At 32.4% G+C, this 23,840-nt stretch overlaps 3 protein-coding genes across 4 annotated transcripts; 2 read left to right on the top strand and 1 right to left on the bottom strand.

Moving 5' to 3' along the window:
• The first annotated feature begins 418 nt into the window (after positions 1–418).
• Positions 419–6,665, top strand: LOC123711203 (nuclear envelope integral membrane protein 1). Of its 2 annotated transcripts, XM_045663667.1 has the most exons (9): positions 419–700; positions 881–1,002; positions 1,083–1,296; positions 1,525–1,691; positions 2,352–2,567; positions 3,268–3,392; positions 4,353–4,514; positions 4,729–4,764; positions 5,363–6,665. In XM_045663667.1, the coding sequence occupies exons 1-9, from the start codon at positions 637–639 to the stop codon at positions 5,514–5,516; spliced, it is 1,260 nt and encodes a 419-aa protein (XP_045519623.1). In that variant the 5' UTR covers positions 419–636; the 3' UTR covers positions 5,517–6,665. The 2 variants fall into 2 exon arrangements, with proteins under 2 accessions (XP_045519623.1, XP_045519624.1); XM_045663668.1 differs by lacking the exon at positions 4,729–4,764 and having other exon boundaries at positions 422–700; positions 5,363–6,661.
• A 146-nt stretch (positions 6,666–6,811) lies between these two features.
• Positions 6,812–10,267, bottom strand: LOC123711333 (ras suppressor protein 1). The gene is made up of 6 exons (XM_045663864.1): positions 10,089–10,267; positions 9,479–9,769; positions 8,803–8,885; positions 8,442–8,556; positions 8,023–8,155; positions 6,812–7,606 (listed from the first exon to the last, which is right to left on the bottom strand). The coding sequence occupies exons 1-6, from the start codon at positions 10,237–10,239 to the stop codon at positions 7,522–7,524; spliced, it is 858 nt and encodes a 285-aa protein (XP_045519820.1). The 5' UTR covers positions 10,240–10,267; the 3' UTR covers positions 6,812–7,521.
• Positions 10,268–10,598: 331 nt separating this feature from the next.
• LOC123711211 (sphingosine-1-phosphate lyase) lies at positions 10,599–22,839 on the top strand. The gene is made up of 11 exons (XM_045663690.1): positions 10,599–11,045; positions 11,253–11,390; positions 13,082–13,297; positions 13,912–14,120; positions 14,669–14,902; positions 15,618–15,827; positions 16,062–16,182; positions 18,017–18,134; positions 18,861–19,007; positions 20,050–20,170; positions 22,431–22,839. Exons 2-11 carry the CDS (start codon positions 11,255–11,257, stop codon positions 22,548–22,550), a joined length of 1,632 nt encoding a protein of 543 aa, XP_045519646.1. The 5' UTR covers positions 10,599–11,045; positions 11,253–11,254; the 3' UTR covers positions 22,551–22,839.
• The last annotated feature ends 1,001 nt before the right edge of the window (positions 22,840–23,840 follow it).

Genomic DNA, 23,840 nt, shown 5'->3' with positions numbered 1-23,840 from the left:
TATTATACATATAATCATTTAAAAAAAATACATTTCTCCTTTTTCGCATAGATGGAGACGGAGTGAGTGCAGTAAAGGAAATGGCGCCTGTGCATCAAACATAATTGTATTTAAATGTGACACTCAAACGTTAATTAATATTAAAGTTAAATTAATTAGCACATTAAAATATAGAATCCTAAGTTAGAAACCTTTAATTTTGGTCTCACAAAAAAATAAGTTTGTTATAGAAATGAAAAAGTTAAGTCCGTAACTGCTTCTAGGGCCGAATACCGGAGATAATTATTATTATCAATATCTGCGTCTAAAATATTGTTGTCTGTTTTACGAATAATTTTAATTTTCTGTCTGTGTTCTGTCTTGTACTCTTTAGTTAGTCTGTGTTTATTTATATTCTGTGGCCCGTCCTCCGAACTTTATAAACTGTGGTTTATTTTGTTTTATTATTGTGTAAATGCGAGAACGTAAAAGTGAAAAATTTATGCTATAGTTTACACAGTAACGCGAAAACTTGAATTAGATTTCTAGAAAATATTTTTTTTTATGTGAATTAAACTTATAAAAGTTTTAAAAGTATCGTTATGCAGAATCTAATAAATTTGGTTGAAATCTCCTAAATTTCGATCTTGTGACATAATGAGTTTATTATTTCTTAGCTTGTTATTTCTTATCACCAAGACACACGCATTGCCATACGACGGTAAGATAAAAACTTTTAAATTTAATATTTAAATAAACAATTAGGTTAATTATTCAATTTACATATTTACTCAAAAACAATTGCTATTCCTCGCTTTTTAATGTAGGCTGAAATCAATTTATACAATAATTAATACAAATATTTATTATAATATGAAAAAGCTTGTATTTTATTTGACAGTGCATTGGCTTGGTGGACCAACAATAGTTGACAGAGATATTTCACCTTTAAAACAAACTGTGGATGTTTATTGTTATTCTGGTACTGCAAAAAACCTTTTTGCTTTATGGCAAACTGTTAAGGTAACTAATAAGTTGATACATCAGTCATCTTATCATAGATTGAACATCTGGTATTTTTACAAATTAATCTTTTCTTACAGTTTAATATTAAAATAAAGACAGATGAGTTTAGTCAGTATCTGGGCGAGAACCCAGAGGAGGTTTATAAAGATTATACAGAGGATAGCTATGGCTGGGCAGTGGTCAGTCCATTTCAAAAGAAATCATATAGAAGTGTGTCTCTTAACCTCTTTACACCTACCTGCATGGCTATTAATACTAAACAGAGACATAGTATTGAATTGCAGATTCAAAGTAAGTAGTTCTGATTTCATTCTTAAAGATAACATAGTTTTGATTTATAGTGTTGTTAAACACAAACTGACTCAGAAGTTAGGCATCTGTCATTATACTTAAAGTATTTTTAAAATCCTAATGTGATAAATTTATAGTGCATGTATCTTGACATCTAAAGCTGAATTTACTTAATTCATCATGTGAATGTTAAGAACCTAAAAGTAAGATGAGTTGTTTCTATTCCAGGAGTTGATATCTGGCGTGTTATTATGATGGCATCAGGAATTACTCTCATTTTTGCATCTCGCTCACTAAGTGGTAACCCGGTATTCTTCTATCTGTGTGGAATAGTAGTTGGTGTGTCTGCATCTTTTATGGTCATTGTGTATTATATTAGCAGGCTGCTTCCAAGGGTAAGTTTTTTCAGTATGAGTGGATAAAGAAATATGTATGGAATATGTGACAGGGTAAACTTGCTTGTAAACTTCTTTATATCATAAAAGATATAACATTTATTTAACTACTGTGTTTAATAAATAGGCAGGTTGTGTTATCCACTTAGATCTCCTGTATGTGAAAAACATTGTATGATACATCTCAAGATTTTTTATTTATTTACTGAGAAAGATTTACAGCTTATAACTAACTGACTTACTAAATCTAAAGTTCTTTTTTGCCATCAAGAAAATCTTTACATATATATTTTAATGGATTTGTAACAATAAAATCATTTTAATCCAATTATCATTGTTTCTCAAGCATTTTTAAGGAACATATAATTTATACAGTACAATAGTAGTAATTTGTACAGTTATAATACCCTAATTATTTCACTGAGGAACTCAGATGTAGGAGCTCTCCTTGCCGACACCACACTTGACTATGACATGTTCATTATCAACAGTAAAATTGTTAAACTTACCCACCACTCTAATTATAAAGCATATGTTATCATACTTCGATAATAATATTTATAATATCAAGCTATGTAAAAAAATTAGTTACTATAATCATTTATACCCTTTTATTAATATGAATCAGCATATGTTTACAACAATATATTTTAATTTCAGAAAACCCTAACCTATGGAATATTAATAGGTGGTTGGACAGTAGGAGTATATATTTTCCAACAAATATGGGAGAATATCCGAACATTATTGCTATCATACCAGGCTTATATGTTTTGGTACACATTTTTAGCTGGTTTTGTCAGTTTCATTGTATGCTATAGAATAGGACCACCCAAGAATCAGCGAAGCAAGAATCTTGTTATGTGGACATTACAGGTAAGTAAATTTACAGATGTTGATCACTTGTTAATAAAATGTGTGTGTGTTTGTTCTTGTACACACGTAAGAAGTGAAACTTTATGAACTTATTTTTCAAAAAATGATCTACTCTATGCAACTTTACAGAAATTGGTTAGATAAAGTAAAATTAGATAAAGATTAACAAAAGGCTTTTATTATCATAGAAATGAATACAAATTATACAATTATTTCATTTTACCTTATTACTACTAAGATTATTACAGAATTTCATTAATTGTAATAGAATTATTACTATCATTGTTATCGTTATTATATATTTTTTTTATTAATAGTTTCGAATCAACAGTGGTAGGGACAAAAAAAGTTGCGTGTAACGGAAAAATGTGACGCGTAACCGAAAAATGTGACGGTATTTTTTTACAATGCCGATAAATTTGACTTTAATAAAATTAAAATAAATTATTTGATGCATGTAATGTTTCATATATTATGTGCGGCTTTCTATATTTATTTTAGGTTTCATGATTTGGTGTTTTATCTTCAGAATTGCAAATTACTTTGTTTATAATTGTAAAAAATGTTGATTTTTTAAATACGTTGGCTGTCCCAACGTTTTTTACCTTTACCATTGCGTTAAGACGCTGTTGTTGAGTCATTCATGTATTTTTTAAGATTATAAAATTATTTCGGAACTTATAAGTCATAATGTTTCCAGTTAGTAGGCGTATTCGTAATCTTCTTCAGCAGTCAGTACCAAGAGGCGTCAGCTGCGGTTCTGATCGCGGCAGTGGTCGCCAAGTACTTCCCTCAGAGCTGGCTTTACAGGATACAGGGATATTGGTGAGTATTAAACATTATCAGCGGTTTTACTTAGATATTTCATCGAATTTCACTCGGTATATGTGTATTATTTTTTATAAGTCTAAGAAAGCAGTTGGTACAAAGCATGCTCGTGCTTACAATTATTATTATTACAAAAAGACTTTCAAAAAGTGCTTAGATATTATAAATATTTCTTTTTCAAATTGTACCAAATACATAATACATGCTACTTATCAAATTAATTAATTTACCAATTAACATAGAAACTTAATCTAGTTAATTAAAATTGAATTTAAGGTAAAGGAAAACCGGAAATATCCTAAATAAAAATTAGATGTAAGAATCTAGAAGGTAACACCCAAAACGTATGTTTAAAAGTAAGGATTAATCTCGTATAATCCAGATAAGTCAAAACTTAGCGATTAAAACGAGTGGCGGAGAGTTTCTTCCAGTTTTTCTTGCCCGCTCTACGCCCTTGACTTGCGAACTGGTAGTGAATGCAAATTTAGTATCAATTTAACATCTTTTCCGTTGACGTTTGACGTTGAAGTGTACCTGGTTGCCTATACGAATAAAGTTTAGTCAAATCATACGAAATGCGCCGTCACCTGTTTGGTGTTTTATACGTACATACGTCATATATTTTTTTTTAATCCACGAGGATATTGCTAGAACTATATCGGAATAAAAAAAGATCGTTTTTAGAATTTGGAGAATACCTGGTCTGTATATAACAGAAATCAGTGGTCTTGGCTTCCGATATCTGATACGTAATATGTTTTTTAATACGCACATTGACGATCACTCTTCTATGCCTGACATAAGTCTTATTTTAGAGTTCAAAGACATGTATTCGGCGTTTTCATTTACCATACGAGCTAGCGTTGAATTGGCGTAATGTGAACGCAGGCCTTCAAGGTTTAAACCAATGTTGCTCTGAGATTTGTCGTATATTTTATTTTTTAACTTTTAAATTAGGCGTTGTAGATTTCCACCAAAACCCCGATTATTGACTAGCGAGGAATACTATGAAGAAGGTGCGCGTGAGACGAAGCGAGCGTTGGAACAACTGCGCGAGCACTGCTCCAGCCCCGATTGTGCGCAATGGCGGGTCATGCTCAAGTTACACGACGCTAAACGGTGAGTTTTTTTATATTATTTTCTCTACTTTCAAAGGTATTTAAGTTATTGCTGACTGGCACCAGGAAGAGACTCAAAATATCATTTCGACAAAGCTTTTTGGTTCATTAATAATAATGGATATAGATTAAAAATGCAATTGTAAATAATAACTAATGTGGTGTCGGGTCTTTGCTTTTCGGACATATTGTAAATATTATCATTCATATTTTAGATTTCGAAATGAGAGGGGGACCTTAAGAAGACCAAGGTGATTGTTTAGATACATTATATTATATTCATTAAAGTGAGACATTGCAAACATTAACATTGAAATGACATTGATCAAACATAAATAGATATAAAGTATTAAGAGCTGTCAAACTATTTCTTCGTGAAGTTTGACATTTTGTAAGTGTTCAAAACAATAACTCAAAATACAACTTGGAATACAGACTATAATTCTTTTAACATCATCTGTCCCCGTAAAATAGTGATTCATTTAGCGATATTGTACTATAAAAAATAGTTATCTCAAAAGTTATTAGTTTTCAATTCCATGAATCTTACGTAAGACGAGCCGATTATATATCGGCGGATCATGTCTTCTGAAAAATTATGTAAACTTGTGATGAGGAATTATGTACGGAACAAAACTCAAAATTACTACCGACTTTTAATATTATATAAATATAATTAATTATATTCTAAGGTAAAAAGTTACCTACTTATTTATAAAAACTAAATTGCTTTCTTTGAACTAAACCACTCTCTGTCTCTATCTGTCTAGTTTACGCTGTTAGAAAAGAGATAGGTGATTATTGTAATTAGGACGGTACAATTAGACGTTGCAGATATTTTATTTCCAGTTTCGCGAGTTTCGTGGAGGGTAACTCGCATTTGAGCGACGATGAAGTATTGGATTACGAGTCGTATGCCTTCTCTATGGAGAGATCGAAACCAGCTAGTTCGTCGCGCCTAGAAATATCTGATGACGACTCCTCGGATTATGACGATGAATAAAACAACAATAAGACAAAAATGATCTAATCAAGATACCACGTGATAAAGACACCAAATTAGTAGTCTCTATTTCATTGTGAATGTAATTTTTTTATTTCCGATCTGGAATATATCTGGTTATTTTTGACAGTGATTAGCCCACGAACAAGGGCGTTAGACGTCAGGCGTTCCGTCAAACGAACAGATTTTGACAGATACATAATTTTCTTGAGTCTTTGGGTGAGATTTAGAAAATAAACTTAGCACGAACAGCAACTGTTGTATGTCAAAATGCGATACATATTTGACTATTCGATACTATATTTTTACATAATTAACATTCTCTTCAAACTTTTGGTTTTACTTAATATTTATTACTATAATTAATTAGTTGTAACTATACTTTTTTTTTGTTAGTTTACATGACATTTCTTTAGAGTTTAACCTAAGTTCCCAGCTCAACAATAATGGTTTAAACTACAAACTCCTTAACATTTTTAAATATTATAAAGAAACTATAGTGACTATTATTACAAAATATTTTTAATTTTAAGAGATCGGTGAACTCTTGTTATTGAAGTCGAGACTATTTTGGGTTTTTAATTTATAATATGACATTTCAACTTAACGCCCTTTATTTCATTATCTGTGCGTTTCGTCATAGACGCTTATTTTCTCTAAACTGTCATCTATTTTTGACATTGTTTGACAAGATGCGAATTCGCTCATTTAGATTTATATTATGTGTACCTAAATTTACTGGCCTTGTGTACAACCACAAGCAAACATAGAAATACAATCAGTGACTCTATGGAATCTCTTTCTTGATCTTTGTTAATTAGACTAAAGAATGTCGCGGATGTCACAGATTCCAATACGTTTTTGTCATAAAGTTACACAATCTTAAATCAACATTTTAAGGGATTAGATGAAATGTTATAAAACTTGAGAACTGGATGTTATAAATCTAAATGATGGCGAATAAAAATAAAAAGTCATTATACTTAGTAATTTTTTTAATGTTAATTTGTATACATTTTGTAAGTATATTAAATTTGTGAATAATTAAACAACCATTTGTAAGATCTCTAATATGATTTATTGTTTTTTTAAACTGAATTGAGATAAGCCAATTTTTTTCAATTCTTCTGTAATTTTTCATTTTTGTTTTTCTTGATCATAACTCTTAATATAATTTTGATGATTTTAAAAGTTTAACAAAATTTAAAGAAGATAATACAAACAATGATCGAGTAAAAAAAAGTGAATTTTGGTAACATTTATATAATAGCACCAAAAAATGTAAATAAGGCACTTTGTATAATGTGTGAAATATATTTTTATAAGACTGTTTTCCTAGTTTGATTAAAAAATTAAATTGAATTTTGTTTTATTTTTAACCAACTATAAGAAAACAATTAGTTATTTAGAAATACACAAGCTTGCACAGATAACACGCTCCAGATGTACTTACACAAATTTTATGGCACATTCTTATTTTAAAAACTATATAATTTGTTTCGACTGTATATAATCTAACTTTAAAGATATATTACCATGGTAACAACAAAATGTAGTCCATGTTTCATAAGTGCGATATTGTTTATATAACATTTGTTTACTTAATAATAACAAATACATATTTTATTTTAATCAAAATTATAATTAAGACAAAAACTTTAAGACGTTTTTCATACAAAAATCGTTTATTAATTAACAAAAATATATTTTTTATCTTACCCTAAATATAAATTAGTATAAAGCATATTCAATTAGAACACAACACAATACATTCAAGCCATTTTGGCATCTGTCAATTTCTAAGTCATAAACTCAGTTGTCAAGTCTTGTCAGTTTGACAAGGTCTTGTCTATTACTTAAATGCGAATTTTATGAAAAAATTGATTGAGTAAAAATAATTCAGAAATTAGGTGTTACAGTGAACCTGCCGAAAATATTTTGGTCTGAACCGGTGGATGTTAATGATCATTAATTTTGTTTAGAAATATTCTTAATACTGCTATAGTTATCGCATTCGGCTTGCTTTCTTGCTTTTGTCAAGCGTCTGAGGCGGCGGAGGTGGCTTTGCAGACATGTGTCGGCTGTATAGACTGAAATTACCAAATATATGTGCCTTATAACCCGTCATCAAGTACAATCAGCGAAAGGCTGGTCTTTCTGACTTTCTGTAAAACTTGGTTTAAGCCGTTAGGTAAATACTTAGGAATATATCTGTTGCCAGAGGTTTGATTATAAACGAAGCAATAAATATAAATAATGTCGTAAAGGCTACAAACTTTTTACATATAAAATTTTTCACACTTTGTCACCTTAGACAAAAACAAACATAAAAAAGCAGGGCGGGAATAAATGAAATGAACTAATTATAGTTTAGGTGCATTGGTAAATGTAGTGAACAGATTTTAGTGCAATGTGTTCATCTCAGTATGGTCCGAAATATAAATTGAATAAAGAATATTTGGCACAATTATAGGTTAAGACAAAAATACAATTTTAAGTTACTCACACTCTATACGTCTCCGAACGAAGATAGTCCAGCACATGAGAGGGTCCAAGTTTTAACTGATCTTCGATGGGAGGAACCCAAAAGTTCCCTTCAAGCCGTAGCACTGACTTGTTACTTGCAAGCTCCAAGAACCCTGATAACATAAAATTTCATTGAGAAGTATGTTAAATACCATTGAGAACTTGCAAATAATATACTTCAAGACTATTCAACTATAATGACGTCACAGGGTCACATATATATACTGAATATAGATTGGGGAAAAAGTTTCTGTCACATAAGGTTATCCTAGATTGAATTAACTTAAGTTTCGTCAATATTGGTTCGGTTATTTTGGTGAAACTGGTATATTTGATGTTTAGTTTTAATAATTAATTTATTTTGTTAAAAATGTGTTTCAGCATTGTAATTAAAATTACCTATTTCTGGTGGCAACACAACAAGTCGATTTCCTTGTAAATGTAACTCCCTCAATCTTGTCAACTGGCCTAACTCTCGTGGTACTTCAATTAGATCATTCTCCCTCATTGATAGCTGCAATAAAGAAATGTATATATTTTATTCAATAATTTGAAACATTAAAAAAAAAATTCATGAATTATACTTCAATTTCAATATTGTTTAACATTTGTTGTAAAATTTAATTAAATGTGTACTTTATTGAAATTATAATCTGTGATGAGCATTTTAATATTTTTGTTTAATATGGTAAACTATGACAAGTCTATTCTCCAATCAGCGGACAGAAATTTTTCAAAGCAATATAAAAATTATACATACAATCTGCAGATTTTTCAAATTTCCAATCTCAGCCGGAAGATATTCAAAGTCATTGTCTCCCAAATAAAGAGCTCTGAGGCTTTCTGAAAAGTCAAACATTTTAAATAAATAAATATCCTTTCCCAACAAACTTCACATAACGTATTACTATTTAAATGGATGTGTTACCAATGATAATTAAAGTAAACAAAGGAATCAAACTCAAAAATCATAAGGGTTACCTCACTATTAATCATCAAAAAGGGATTACAAACTTTGTAAGTCTGAGATTTTATTAGTTTTTTTTTAAATTATTTTCAAGTAGTTAGTAGTTATAAACTTGAAAATATGTGGTTATTTATCTTATAATGCAACTAGGTCTATATATACTATATCTATAGGCAAATGTATCACAGAAAAACAAGGAAACTACAAAATTTTGAATGACAAGGACATAGGATGCTGATTACGAACATATCCCCACTGAAATTATCCTGTGTACCACAGGGATATGTTCTCTTCCTGTCGTAACAGAGGTAACTTTAGAAATTAGAATTGACATGAACTACCAGATGTAAAAATCCTATTTGTTGTAGACATATGGGAGTATCGACTATTGCTTAGTCTTAATAAATAATATGATATTTGAGAAGGGTGATATTCGGAACCTAATGTCAATAAAATTTACAAGACTTACCCATCATAAAGAAATTTCCAGGCAATGTAGTCTCTTTCAGATTATTATAAGTACAATCCAAAATTTCCAGTACAGGAAAAGCTCCAAACCCTCGAGGCAATGCATATAACCTATTAAGGGATACATTGAGAATTCGTAGTTTTGGTAGGGAAGACAAACTAACAGGTAGTTCTTCAATATGATTGTTGGTGAGATTCAATATCTCCAAGTTCATCAAGTTAGCAAGACCAGCTGGTACAACTTGGAGCTTATTATGACTTAAAGTTAATCTTGTAATATTTTCCAAGCTAACTGAAACAATATTAAAATTACAATAAGTTTATACTGCTTATTTATGTCTACAGTTAAGAGGAAACAAAAAAAATTAATTGTAAAGTATAACTGAAGGCGGAGGTGAAGTCATCAATAAAAATAAATTCTAATATTATCAGTGATTTATATAGTGGGACATTTTATTGAAGTATTTTCTACCTCTACAAACCTAAAGAATAATTATACAAGGGTATTACATTATAAAATAGTAAAGATTTGTAATGTTGTTGCGAAACTATTCAGTTGAAAACTAGTTTTCGTACAAATAAGGAAAAACCAGTTGGGAGTGCATACTTACATAAGCCTGGTATTTCATCTAAGCTAGAAATTCCTTTATCAACCAGATCTATTTCTGGATTATTAATTTCTTTGGCTTCTTCGATAACTTTTTTAGCCTTCGACATTTTGGCAGTGTTTGGAATACAGGAAACTGTAGGCGGATGACTCATTTCTGTGGAAAACGTATGAAATCAAATATGTGTAAGCCAATCAGAACTTGTTTTACTATTTGTCCTAAAACTTGATTGGTAGAAATAAAAAAAATGATTAAGAACATAAACATTGCCATTGTAGAAAAAGAAGAATTTTAGACTTGAGGCTTAATTAATGTATTATATATTGTAAGTCTATTACTCAAAGATTTATCAAAATTCTTAAACTGGAACGTGATTTATAAAATATTATTAATCACAATGCTCAGACTTAATATTTCATGCGATACTCTACAATCATTTATTAACATGAATGGATTTGACAATTGATAGTAAAACACAATTCTGAAGTGCGGCCTCTCATACTTCATAGTTCATACACCACGGTAATTGCCAACGGCCAATCGGTATCGTTGTTTGTCTTTAATTGCTATTACAATTTGCTATCAAGTATTATTATTGGAGATAAAAACAAAGATATATTATACTAAATAACTATATAATCTCTAATATATTTTTAGTATTTTGTTTATCTATTAATTAAACACCCCGAAAAGTTTTTTTTTTACATAATTTATATTATAGAATTTTATTGCGCTTAACTAAAGGTCGGACACCTTTAGTCAGAATAATATTTTTTTAATGGTCTTTGTTAATTATTCATTATCACATGTCGTTCTAACTGTTTGAGCACTAATTACTGTTGCAAGAATTTTTACCTTATCTTATTACTATGATTAACAGTTCGCTGTTTTATTAATGTTAAGGATTCTATTATTTTGTGATAAGCCCAAGTTTACTCAAATATTCCAAAACAAAAACTAGTAAGTACCAATATTTTATAAACAGTTATTTTTGAATAAAGTTTAAGTTAATGAAATTGATTTTAAAGCCATTCTTTACAAAGGATATCTGATTTGACATGACCTGATTTGAGTCATCCTGAGCAACATATCCTTCACATGTAATATAATTTATAATACAGCAATATGTAATAGCTATTGTAAGCAGTTATTTTTAATGCATTTCAGAAATGAGTGAGCGACCACAGCCATTGAAAGCCGTTAATAAATTCTTTGATGGGAGAGAGCCATGGCAAATTGTAACAATGACAGCCTCTTCTGTTTTGGCCCTTGTTTGGGCTCACAGTCTTTACAATGCAAAAGAAAGTAAGTATTTTAATATTCTTTTAATTTTCTAAATTTCTAGATATTATGTCTATATCACTAATTTTAATGTAAACAATATTTATTTAGGACAATGAGTATGTATGAGAGATTTAAGGGGGTTTTTAAACTTATGGAATAGATGCAGAAATCTGAGGCCAAGACTTATATGTATGTAGCACTTGTATACATTTGTAGAGAAAAAATGTTACATAATAGAACAAGTTATTACAAAATGATTTCAGTATTCAATAATATTTCATATCAAAATGTATGAGGATTTTTGTCTATGTAATTATGTTCTAATTAATGATAACAATTTATTTCAATCTAGTTACATTATTATTAGTGGATAAGATAATAGATTTGTATTATTAATCTGTATATGTAATAAAGATATTACTGATACTCATAAAGATAAAATCAGCCAAAACAGTAGAGATCTATTAAGAAGATAGAGGTTGCTTAAAAAAAATCTACTCCAGTTGTTTATAAATATTATATAACAACTCCTCAATTGTTTCAACTTATCTGTTATATAGGCATAATGCAAATAGGTAAATTTTGTGCCTATCACCGGTTTATAATATATGTAATATTAAATGAAAATGATTTATATAGGCTACTGCAAAGTATGATGCATGTTAGTTTCTCTTCAAGGCCATTTTGTTTCTCTTATAAATATTTAAGACCAGTTTCAATATATATCTTCACAGATCATTTGCACAATTGTATGACAAAGGCTGAACAATTCTGTGACTCACATGAATATTGCAAAGTCATGATGAATAACATTCATTTTTTTCCTTGTAATTTGTAATGAGATGATATCTGATATCATTCAATTTGCTATGTAGACATTTTTTCTATTTTATTTACAAACAAATGTTCTATAATAACATACTTTACATGACACATTAACATAGTATATCATTGTAATAGATAATGTTTACTTATAAGCTACTTCTTAATATGTTTTGGGTTTTAATTTTGTTCTTGATCTGTACGATCCTGTTCAATCTTAAATTAAAAGTCAAAACTAACAATGTAGATAATATGTAGGCAAATTAATCTGCAAACATAATAATTGTACCTTTTATTCCGTTTGTATAATGCAGGCCTGCTAGCGATAGTAGTTCCTTGCATTAATTTTTACAAAATGTTTAAATTTTTTATATATATGTCGCAGTAAAGTAGTTAACAAACAAATTAAATAATCATGAAATGTATAAAATATTGTTTCTAAAACTATTTAATACATAAATGTGCACAATTTCTAGGAATTGTATGTAATTCCAATATTGTATTAGGAAATGTATAAAACTAATGCTTTCTGTAATAAAAAACGTTGTTAAAACGAGAATAATAATTTTTATTAGCACTCGTTGAGACAACAACGTTCAGATAACAGCCATATCGTAAAATATAGTAATCTAACATAACCTAACATAATTTTCAGGCAAAACAATACGCTCGCTCAGCTATCTCCGCATACCCGTTGATACCTCAAATATTTACATTTCCGACTGCTATTTAGTCAATGTATAGATTTCCTAGGAAATGTGTCTAATATAATTTATTTTACACAATTCCGTGCGATTTTTGAAATCACATACAATTTCGGGGAAATGTATATAATGACGGATTACATACTATGACATTTAGCCAATTTCTATGAATCTCTTTTCCATCAGGTCCTACAACAAGACTAAGGAAAGAGTTCTTTCGATGGCTCCGTCGCGTACCAATTGTACGTCGGAAAATTGACGAGAAAATGAATGAAATCAAGGCAGACTTTCGCAAAGATGTCGCAAAGAGGCTCGCTGGTGTCAATGTTAATAGGACGCTCCCGGAGAATGGTCTGCCTTCAGAACGTGTTGTAGAAGAAATTAGGGATCATTTGAGCTTAGGTCAGTTGAAAAGATTATTGGTATTATTGTAGGGAAGTGAAGGAAAGGGGCGGGGGGGGGGGGGGGGGAACTTTGAATATAGTGATAAACGCCGCCTGCAGCACTGGAAGCTCGCTGGTTTGTTGCCGAACTTTTAGTGATTGGTACGCTCTCTTATTAAAGGCCAAAGTCTTAATGTCTCTAAAAAGTGCTGTATTGTGGATCGCCAGGTGTCGAAGAGGAAAGGATGCAAATTAATCTTCAAGAATCTTTGAGTCCGCGAGATGCTGGTGATGCAGGAACTATGAAACTTGTGGATTCTTAACTCCGTGCATGAGTAGTTTCTTTCATATTACTGCAAAATTCAAACCATATATAGACTTGATACACTATTGACTTGGTTTTTTGCCTTATTATTTAACTGTCCTGAAATCCTTTGATTACAAAAATCTTGTAAAAATACACGAAATTCATACGGGAAAAACGGTCGGGAGCTAGTATTTATACACAAATATGCCTGTAAAAAACTGTACAAGACACTAAAAAGTATGGGCCACACATGACATCATAGTCAGTGGTGGTATTCTGATATGAGGGTAGATACAAAACTAAAAATGTTATTTTACATGTTTTAGGTTCCTACGACTGGAAGGGCGGCAACGTGTCAGGTGCAGTATATCACACGAATGATGATATTTATCGTGTAGCGTGTGACGCGTATGCGCTAACGGCCTATACTAATCCTCTACACGCTGATGTGTTCCCGGGCATTAACAAGATGGAAGCTGAAATTGTTAGAATGGCGATCAATTTATTCCACGGAGATGACAAGTGCTGCGGCACGGTAATTACTATTTTAAATAAAGTTAAAACGTTTATTTTAATCGTTATTTATAGTCAAGATATTTCACATTAACTTTTTAAAGTAAATCTGAATTTCCAACAAAGTAGTACGTTTAATTTTCGATAAAAAAAGTAACAATCACTTTTAATTTTAAAAATAATTATTATTTTGGACAAAAATGATTTTATCTATGGAATGCACCAACATTGTCTATTTTATATCACTCATCTGTGGTCTTTAAGTTGTAAGCTATTCTTTAGAATGTAAAAAAAAAAACATTATACTGTTTTACTGCATAAATTCCTGTGTGCGCTCCATTAATTTCGGTTTTTATGCTAAGATCAGTCTTTTCTGCTTGACACACGTTTTTGTGTTATGCATTTTATAACCTGTTAATGTTTTTGTATAAAACGAGGTTGTAACGCACTGTCAGTGTACAGACTTCCAAGTATTCCTGAACCATTTCGACTTAAGGATCTAGAAGCCTTCTGGCCGTTTAACTTATTTTTAATTTAAAAAGTCATCACAATGTTAAACTATTGTAATAGGTTACAACCGGTGGTACAGAGTCAATAATGATGGCGTGCAAGGCGTTCAGGGATCGCGCATACAACAAGGGCATAAGCAATCCTCAAATGGTCCTTGCCACGACGGCTCACACCGCCTTTGACAAGGCTGCGCAATATTTAGGCATTTCGGCTGTCACTGTACCCGTCAATCCTGACACTTTGACAGTTGACATCGACGCTGTCAAGAAGGCTATTGGACGCAGGACTTGTTTGGTAAGTTGACATTTTTAGTAGAAGTTAAGATTTTTTTTTAAATATTTTATACAGTAATACTCTTTTCTCGTATCATACCAGTAACTATTAATTCGATATGTCAACGCCCAGTATTCCGATGCTAGCTGAGGCTTTAAGTGGCTTCGAAGAGAGGTGTTTTTTTAGCGGAAAACGTGCATCTTATCTCTTCTTAGAGTTGAATTGGACTACATTAATATATAGATAATCTACCCCAGTCCGAGACTTGACGTAACAGACTTCTTCGGATACAAGTTTGTTCCGGTATTCAACAACAACTACCCCAGACTTACTGCACCAGTATAAAGAGTATCGCCTGTGCTGTCGTCCGCATAGCAATGAATGTTGCGAAGTTTAGTTCGTAGGACACAGTTGTGTGAAAAGTTTACGTCGATTGCATGATGCTTTAGATATAGAATCTCTGACCAGACTAGATTAATAATTAATATTGCGATTTAAACAGTAAAAAACAACTTTATATAGAGAAATTATTAGTGGTAATATAGTAACATTATTTTCCGTTATACATTTGTTTTGGTGACACATTGTGGCAGCACAGATTATTAAACCAACCGCATTACGTGTGAAGTTACCATAGACTATGGCAATATGGGTATTATCTTTAGGACATTTTCTCTTTCATTTCCCATGTTCGCTCGTTTGGTATATTGGAAGTTTTAGTCTGTATTTATTTCAGATTGTAGGGTCAGCACCCAACTTCCCCTACGGTACAATGGATGATATCCGAGCTCTATCCGACATAGCCTTAGAGTACGAGATTCCCTTACACGTAGACGCGTGTCTTGGCGGATTCGTGGCGTGCTTCATGCCGGATGCCGGTTATCCGGTTCCCGATTTTGATTTCCGGCTACCAGGTGTCGCTAGTATGTCTGCTGATACACATAAGGTATGTTATTTAAGAATTCCCAACTATCATACGAATATTGAAAAATGCATACTGCTGGTGTGGAACCAGTTGAAACCCTGGCTCAAAGTTTTACCTTCGATAGGTTCCAGGGAACACTTAAAAAAGCTTACAAAAAACCTTGGAAAAGCGATACAATGGCGGTTTTAGCTGAGTTTTTTTTTCGGATTTAAAGAAAATATATCGAAACGTAAACGTTGGTGATTTTGATTCCAGTACGGGTTCGCGCCTAAAGGAACGTCGGTGGTGCTGTACCGTCATGAAGAGTACAGGCATGGTCAGTACACGGTCACTACTGACTGGCCCGGAGGTGTCTATGGCTCGCCCACTGTTAATGGTAAAGCTGCTTTAAACCAGTTCAACATTTTTTTTAACCTACATGTTTAATAATTGCAAAATTAGTGTTACTACCGTCGTCCGACATTACAACACAGTGCGCACGTCCGGCGCAGGCGACGTTCGAAACTCAAGTGACTAAAGTCGCGCCACTGACATTTGGTAGATCACACAGACTAGGCATTGTCAATTGTCAACGTTGACAGTCTTTCTTTACATACCACACCGCATTCTACGACTAACTTCAGAGTGGCGGGAATTTTAAAACATTAATTCTCCTACATATATATCGTATATTCTTAGAAATCGGCAAATATTGTAAGTTTCCAAGAAAGTGTACTAAATTTCGTATGTGTATGTTTGCCCACAAATTTATCGGAAATTAAACACGTAAAATATAATGTTTGAGAATTAAGGAAACGGTCATGTTTCATTCAAATAAGTTTTAAAATTACAGTAGGTATTTAGTGTATTTAATTTTCTAACTAAAATATTCAAAATTATTAAAAATTCGTATACTCGTATGTCAAAATACAATATGTATTTTAAATATATTACCTAGCCAGACTCGCCTTTGAATGTTGTGTATTTATTAAAATTCACATAACACATAAAAACAAGAAACAAAAATTATTAGGGGTGTTAGCTAAAACGTGATCGCTTCCAGGCAACCCTAATAAGGAAAAAAAAAAGACTAAGGGTAAAGTGCAGGAGTGTTGCTAGGACTTTGAAATAAGTCACAATAATGCACACTAATCGACGACATAAGAACGAGGGAGTCCAAAGATGTTGAGTGTTGCCAACATTAAAATATATTTATTGCTCTCAAATCGACATCTTTATTCATACGATATGACAGACAGATTAGCGGGAAAATATATGAAATCAAGAAAAAATGTTTCTATTTTTACAGCTAGTTTAATAATAGACAAAGATTAAAAGACAACACTTTTTTACCGGATTGTAGCCATGTATTATTATAAACTTATAATTATTTTAAATTTTCCCGACGTTTCACGTGCTTCACAGCGTGCGTGGTCACGGTGACTGAAGACAAAAGGTGTCGAATGTCAAAAAGCGTCACAGCTATAGAGAAAGTTGTGTTATCTGTATTTATTTCCCCGGAGTTGATATCGACTACAAGATGACGGGTTTTTGGAAAAATGACTCACGGTGTCCTCTGTTTTCGCGGATTGTTTGTCTTAGGGTTTTAATTTGGATATTATTGGATTGGATCCCAGGTGTTTGATAATTTTAGGCCGTCTTTTCTATTGAAATTGGGGTGTTTTAGGCTTCGCGTACCAATCTTGGTAAGAATCTTTTTTCTTTCGCAAGTACTTTCGGTCGGTCAAAGCGTATGTAGTGACTAGGCCTATCTAGTGTGTGTTCACAGACTGCTGATTTTATGTGTCGTCTATGTCTTATGTCCGCAATGTGATCTTTGAGACTGCTGGACATATTGCGTTTAGTTTGCCCTATGTAAGACAGGCCACAGTCCTGTTTGTATATACCTTCATCTTGCAACGGGGTGTTACTTTAGATTGGTCTTAGGAATTGCTGAATCTTGTGCGACTTTAAAATTTTATTAATAGAAGCTTGAATGCGGCTAATTCTATCTGTAACTCCCTTTACATTTATAGATTTTTCTGACAACTGACATATCTATGTAGATGATAAATACTGTAGTCTGTGCAGAACGATAACCATCGCGGACTGTTTCGACAATAATTGTGATAAATTAGAAATAAATAAAACTTTATACTTTGTTCATTAGACGCGTAGCAAATGATAATTTATATTACTCGTTTAATGGTTGTATTTTTTTTCTGCCTTAGGCAGCCGTGCGGGTGGTTCAATCGCGGCCTGTTGGGCCAGTATGATGTATATTGGGAAGAATCGATACGTTGACATGACGAGGGAGATATTGCAGACCACGAACTACATACTTGAGGAGTAAGTCTTAATTGATACGTTTTGCAGTCTTCCAATATAGGGCTGAAAATCTGTGTTTATTTATTTTTTACATTTCGTTTCACTATCGGCATTATCGGAAAAAGACAATCTCTTCCAGGCAACCCTAGTTAGGGAAAGAACTAAAAAAAATATAATAGTGTAAGAAGACTTAAAGAACTTTAATCTTAAATAATACAAAAATACAAATTTTTCAGTGTTCTTGGTGATGCCGAATTTGTCCGTTTTATAATTAAATTAATTTGTGTTTTGTATGATTATAATTTTTCTTTATTTAAATTTTCTGTCTTTTATCGTGAATTTATTGCATTAACTGAACAATAAAAATGTATTACAAAAATAATAACTTAATTAACTTAACTTTTTTAAAGCATGGTGATAGGCCTTCAGTTTCCAAGGTACGAGTGAGTGTTAATTGCATATAAAAGACCATCAGGCCAAATCCAAGCTGGAATTCGAACGTATAACCTCAAGTTGCTTTTTCGTTTTAATTCCCATGTGTATCATAAAAATCTTTAAGTTTAAAAATAAAATAAAAGGTCGGCAGCACACCCGTAAACACTCAATTGGGCCATGGGTGGTCAAGAAAAGAGCGTATACCCTCAAAGGATGGCAACCTTCCCGTTGCATGTGTTCTTTGACGGTTAACACTTTACGCATAGACCGTTGTTTGCCTCCTGTAAAACGTATACATTTTTACTATCCCAGATTGCGAAAGATAGAGGGTATCTTCATATTCGGAAAACCGGCGACTACCGTCATCGCATTTGGCTCGAAGCAATTCGATATATTCAAAATGGCCGACTTGTTACACAAAAAGGGGTGGAGCCTGAATGCACTCCAATTTCCGTCCGGGTAAGTTTGTGTGTTCAATTGCTATTCATTTTTAATGATACAGAATGTACACTTTTTAGTTCTGGGTCTCAGATTTCTGTATGTGTTTCGTGATCAAATGTAAATTGTATAGGTTAGTAATTTATCAGCCTCCATTCCGACACACGCCATTTTCTTCACTGTTCGAGCGAATGTTAAACTTACTTAGACATTGGCGCACGGCCGGGGATCGAAGGTACGACCTCAGGGATGAGAGTCTAGCTGAAGACACTAGGCGATCACTGCTCTAGTATTATGAACGTCAATATATAGATATAATATATGTATACAAAGAGATATTTCATTAATTATTTTAATTGGATTTTTTAATAATGTCTTAGTCACGAGACACTTTGAACTCGCTTTTAATTAATTCAAAGGTATTTAAACAACTTACCGATTATAATAACATATATACATATATTACAACAGCATTTCCGCACATTGTTGCCTTCTATAATAACATAAAAGGAGAAATATTGGACTCTTAATAAATCCATTTCATCATCATAACAACGTCTTACGATGGCTATGAACAGAGCATAAATGAAAAATGTTGCAAAAGTCGAAAAAAAATATTTGCTTTTCAAAGATTCCCTCGCTCTGGTTAAATGATATCTCAATCGACTTAATTAAAAAAAACAGATAACAACTTCTAAAATAATTGAATTTTTACATAATTAATTGATACATAAGCAATATGTTTCCTGTGCCAGTTTTATATGCAATATAAATAAAAATGAACTGCAAAATTGTCAAAACGGCTGGACCTAATTCAGTATTTTAAAAAAAATATTCCTCGAAATCTATGGAAGAGGTTATGGAGGGAAAAATTGGAAAAGTATGAATATATTTTTCTATTTAGTATCTAGGTTTTGATATTTCGGAAAAGCTAACTGTCTTACGTAGCATTGGAAATTGTTTCATATGCTGTTATGTACTAAAAAGGGGGGAAAAAACATGTTAAGGGAAAACATGGGCAATTTGGAATAAAATTAAGTAAATATATATTTGTTTCGCCTAGGATCCACATCTGTGTGACCCACGCCCACACAGCAGGAGGCGTGGCGAAACGCTTCGTCAATGATACGCGCGTAGTGGCAGCTGAATGCTTGAAGGCCGGCGATGCGCCTGTCGAAGGAAAGGTAAAATTTGCCATTATTAACTATAAAATATTCACAAAAAACACTTTATACATACTTACACTATACAAAGTAGGTACGGAAAAACCGAAGAACTTGTTAGGACAAATATAATTCTTATTTACGCGTAATTTTATTTATAAAAATGATATTTTTTTTAATTCATGTAAGGCATGAATGACTATGTAAAGTATTGTTACGAGCTAGGGGCTCGGATAGAAAATGCCGTAGATTTCTTCAAAGGTTTATTTCTTGATAAATCAATGAGGAATTTATGGGCACAAATTAATTGCACAAATTAAATGCAGAGATGCACTTATAATACACAAAAACACTTCACACAGTACTTTATCACTTGTAATCCCTTTCTTCGCACTTTATCGCTTCGGTGTTTCTCTCTTGTTATCGCATTCAAAACTAAAGGCGACTAGTCGCGTTTCGGCTCGCTTATATATCCCTGGGAATAATTCTAAACAATATTCGAGAACTCTCTGGGCGGGCTTGCTACTGAGTAGCGATTGCACAATTCTAGAACGTCCGCACTCTTTGTCTCTTTCGCACGTTGCTCCGTCCTTGTCGTACGGGGTTCTAGAGTGCTCAGTCTAGTTTCGAGAAAGTTCTGATATTCTCTCTCTCTCGTATTATTTCGTCTTTGTCTCACACCTAGAAAGTTTGGTCTAGAATATTCCTTCATCAAAGGGTATACCTAGGCCTGAACACGCCTGAAAACGGGTCTCCTGAAAACTGCACCACTGTACTACACATGTTCTGAAACCGACTAAAAAAAGGTTTCAGCTTCCTGAAAACTAGGGTAACATTATGGAAATTACAATTTTCTAATATGTGATTGACCCTCTCCTGAAACGGTCAGAAATCATATTACAGCCTGCTGAAAAGTTCTCTAAGTAGTGGAAAAATCTAGAAACATTGCAGTCGAACCGTCTTCGTAACAGTATGATGACGTAACTGTGTAAATAACAAAAAAAACCCATTCAATACGGTCCACATATCTCTCTCGATTCATACACTTTTATGAAATTCCATATACATAACTATTGATGTGGATATCGCCTCAAGTGTGTGTGTTCAGTTCCTCAGTGGGATAAATATTTTAGAGTATTATAAATTTTTGTGTTATTTATACTAACTTCTTCAACGAATTTTTAGTTAGTTTTGATATATATATATATTGTTTGTTTTAAAACTATTTATTGTTAAGAAAACACTTTTTAAATGGATTGAAGCTATGTATTATTATTATTTACATAATTTTAATTTTTTTCCGACGTTTCGCGTGCTTTTCAGCGTGCGTGGGCACGGTCACTGATATATATGAAAGAGAGACTGAATAATACATAGCTTAATGTGTAAAAGCTATTTTAACAAAAGACAATACTACTATTTATTGATAACAATCCATTAAAAAAATATTTTTTTATTTAGTTTAGTTAGCATTTTTATTTAGTAAATATTTCTCAATAAATAAAATAAAAATGACACTCGGGAGTATCGTGGCTAGAAGAAACGTCAATGAAGATTTTCAGTAGTCGTATCTACTGGTCCCATATAACCTCACAAATTTTACTTCTATAATATTAGATACAGTATCTTAATACTTACATAAAGAAATGAAAAGTCAATGGAGCTACAACCTTTATAGGTTTCTGTTTCATGATCATTTGTTAATCGAATAGGCAAGTAGGTGATCAGCCTTCTGTGCCTGACGCACGCCGTCGGCTTTTTGGGTCTACGGCAAGCCGGTTTCCTTACGATGTTTTCCTTCACCGTTCGAGCTAATGTTAAATGCGGACATAGAAAGAAAATCCATTGGTACACAGCCGGAGATCGAACCTAGGACCCTAATACAAAAACTTATTTTAGAAATTATACATAGACATAACATTTATTACTAACAAAACACACACAGAAACACATAACAATAATAACAAAATAAAAATAGTTTATGTTTTAATAAGAATTATAATAGAGAGATAACGATTTTTTTAAAAGAAAAAGGTTTAATTGTGTTATGCGTGTGTGCTGTGGTTGTAATTGGCACTGGCTCAGCATTATGCTGAGGAGCAGAGTTGTTCCACAGCGCTGGTCATTCTGGCAGAGACCACAGTAGCTAGTTTGCGCCAGTCGCAAAAAAACAAATAATAATCTAATACTCAGTAGAAACAAATAAGTTAGCAGTTAGCAGCAAACAAGAAAAAAATATATTGACAAAACCACACACAAACTAATAAATTTCCATTCGCAGATGGCCATTTACGGCGTCGCTCAGAGCATCTCGGACCGTAGTTTGGTGTCAGATATTACAAAGCATTTCATTGACTCTATGTATTATTTGCCCACGGAGCAAGACTACGATAAAAAATAATGTCTTGTATATTAAATTGTTTCTGTAATAACTATATTTTCTACACATTAAACGATTATTTATGGAAATTGTGATACATACGAAGAAAAGAGTTTATTTTTTTTAATTTAATAAGTTTAACTGTACGATGTTTATTTAAAAATACGTAAAAGTAATATATTGTATTAGCAATTCTTGAAATAAATGTCTATTACATTACTATTTTGAAATATGGCAACTTATAATTATTGTCACAAGTGATTAATGATTAATTTTATTGTTTTTGTAAATTTTATTTATAATTATTTGGGGCCATTGTAGAAAAAAATGTTTTAGTGTGATTTTTTTATTTAAATTTCTGATACATTATTTTTATATAATTATAAATAGCAAGGTCCAAGATTGTGTATAAATTTTATAATCTGTGTTTTTATTACAGTCCTTTGAGTACTTTGTAAAACAATTGTTATACTTTAATAAAGTTTAATCAATAAATGGATTTTATTGTTAGCTTTTTAATCATATAAACCCTGCTAATTTTAGTCAAAGAAATATAATCATGCTATTAAGATAAGAGCGCATGTGTCAGAGTTGTTCAGTTTACTTACTCTGTGCTTTTACGGAACTGACGTCATAGTCAGCCCGGAGGGGATCGTGTCGAAGTAGGGAAAAGGATATAAAAACAAGCTGCACTTGCGCACCCGGGTCCCCCGACACATACTAACGGATCCGGACGATCCAATTACCGTAGCGAACAATAAATTAAAAGCCGCCCGCGCGGCCAATAATAATAATAAAAATAGCCAATCACAGATTAGGGTAAAAAACCGCCTTCACCGGGGAAGGCGAGGACCTTTACTTCGCACTTCGCTCACTCCAGTGAGCTTCCGTCCTGCCCTTCAGGCGATTGACCACCCCGCGACGGCCCAAGCCGAGGTTCGAGTCTCACAGGAGAAGCCCTTGCGCTAGCCGCGGGATAAAACGCTATTCTGGCCGAGCTACACTCGCCAAAACAGCCCGAGCTGAGCTGTAAAGGCCCAGGCCAACAGCGAGATTCCATTCTAAAAAAAAAAAACACCCGGGTTAATTACTAAAATTTTAAAGTCAATATTGAATCAGTGAAGAAAAGTGTAAACAAAAGTGCCTAACTGAAGTAATTCCAATACTAGACATGAAGTTAACAATATAAAATATGTATAGAGGACCCGATAGACGTTGTCCTGTACGTTTAAAACAAAAATTGAAACTAAAAAAACCGTTCCCGAACACGCTAAATTTCATTAAAATCGGTCCAACCGGTTGTCTCTTCCT

This window comes from Pieris brassicae, chromosome 6, assembly GCF_905147105.1.
Source record: "Pieris brassicae chromosome 6, ilPieBrab1.1, whole genome shotgun sequence".
Classification (NCBI taxonomy): Eukaryota; Metazoa; Arthropoda; class Insecta; order Lepidoptera; family Pieridae; genus Pieris; species Pieris brassicae.
This window is presented reverse-complemented; position numbering and strand designations above follow the sequence as displayed.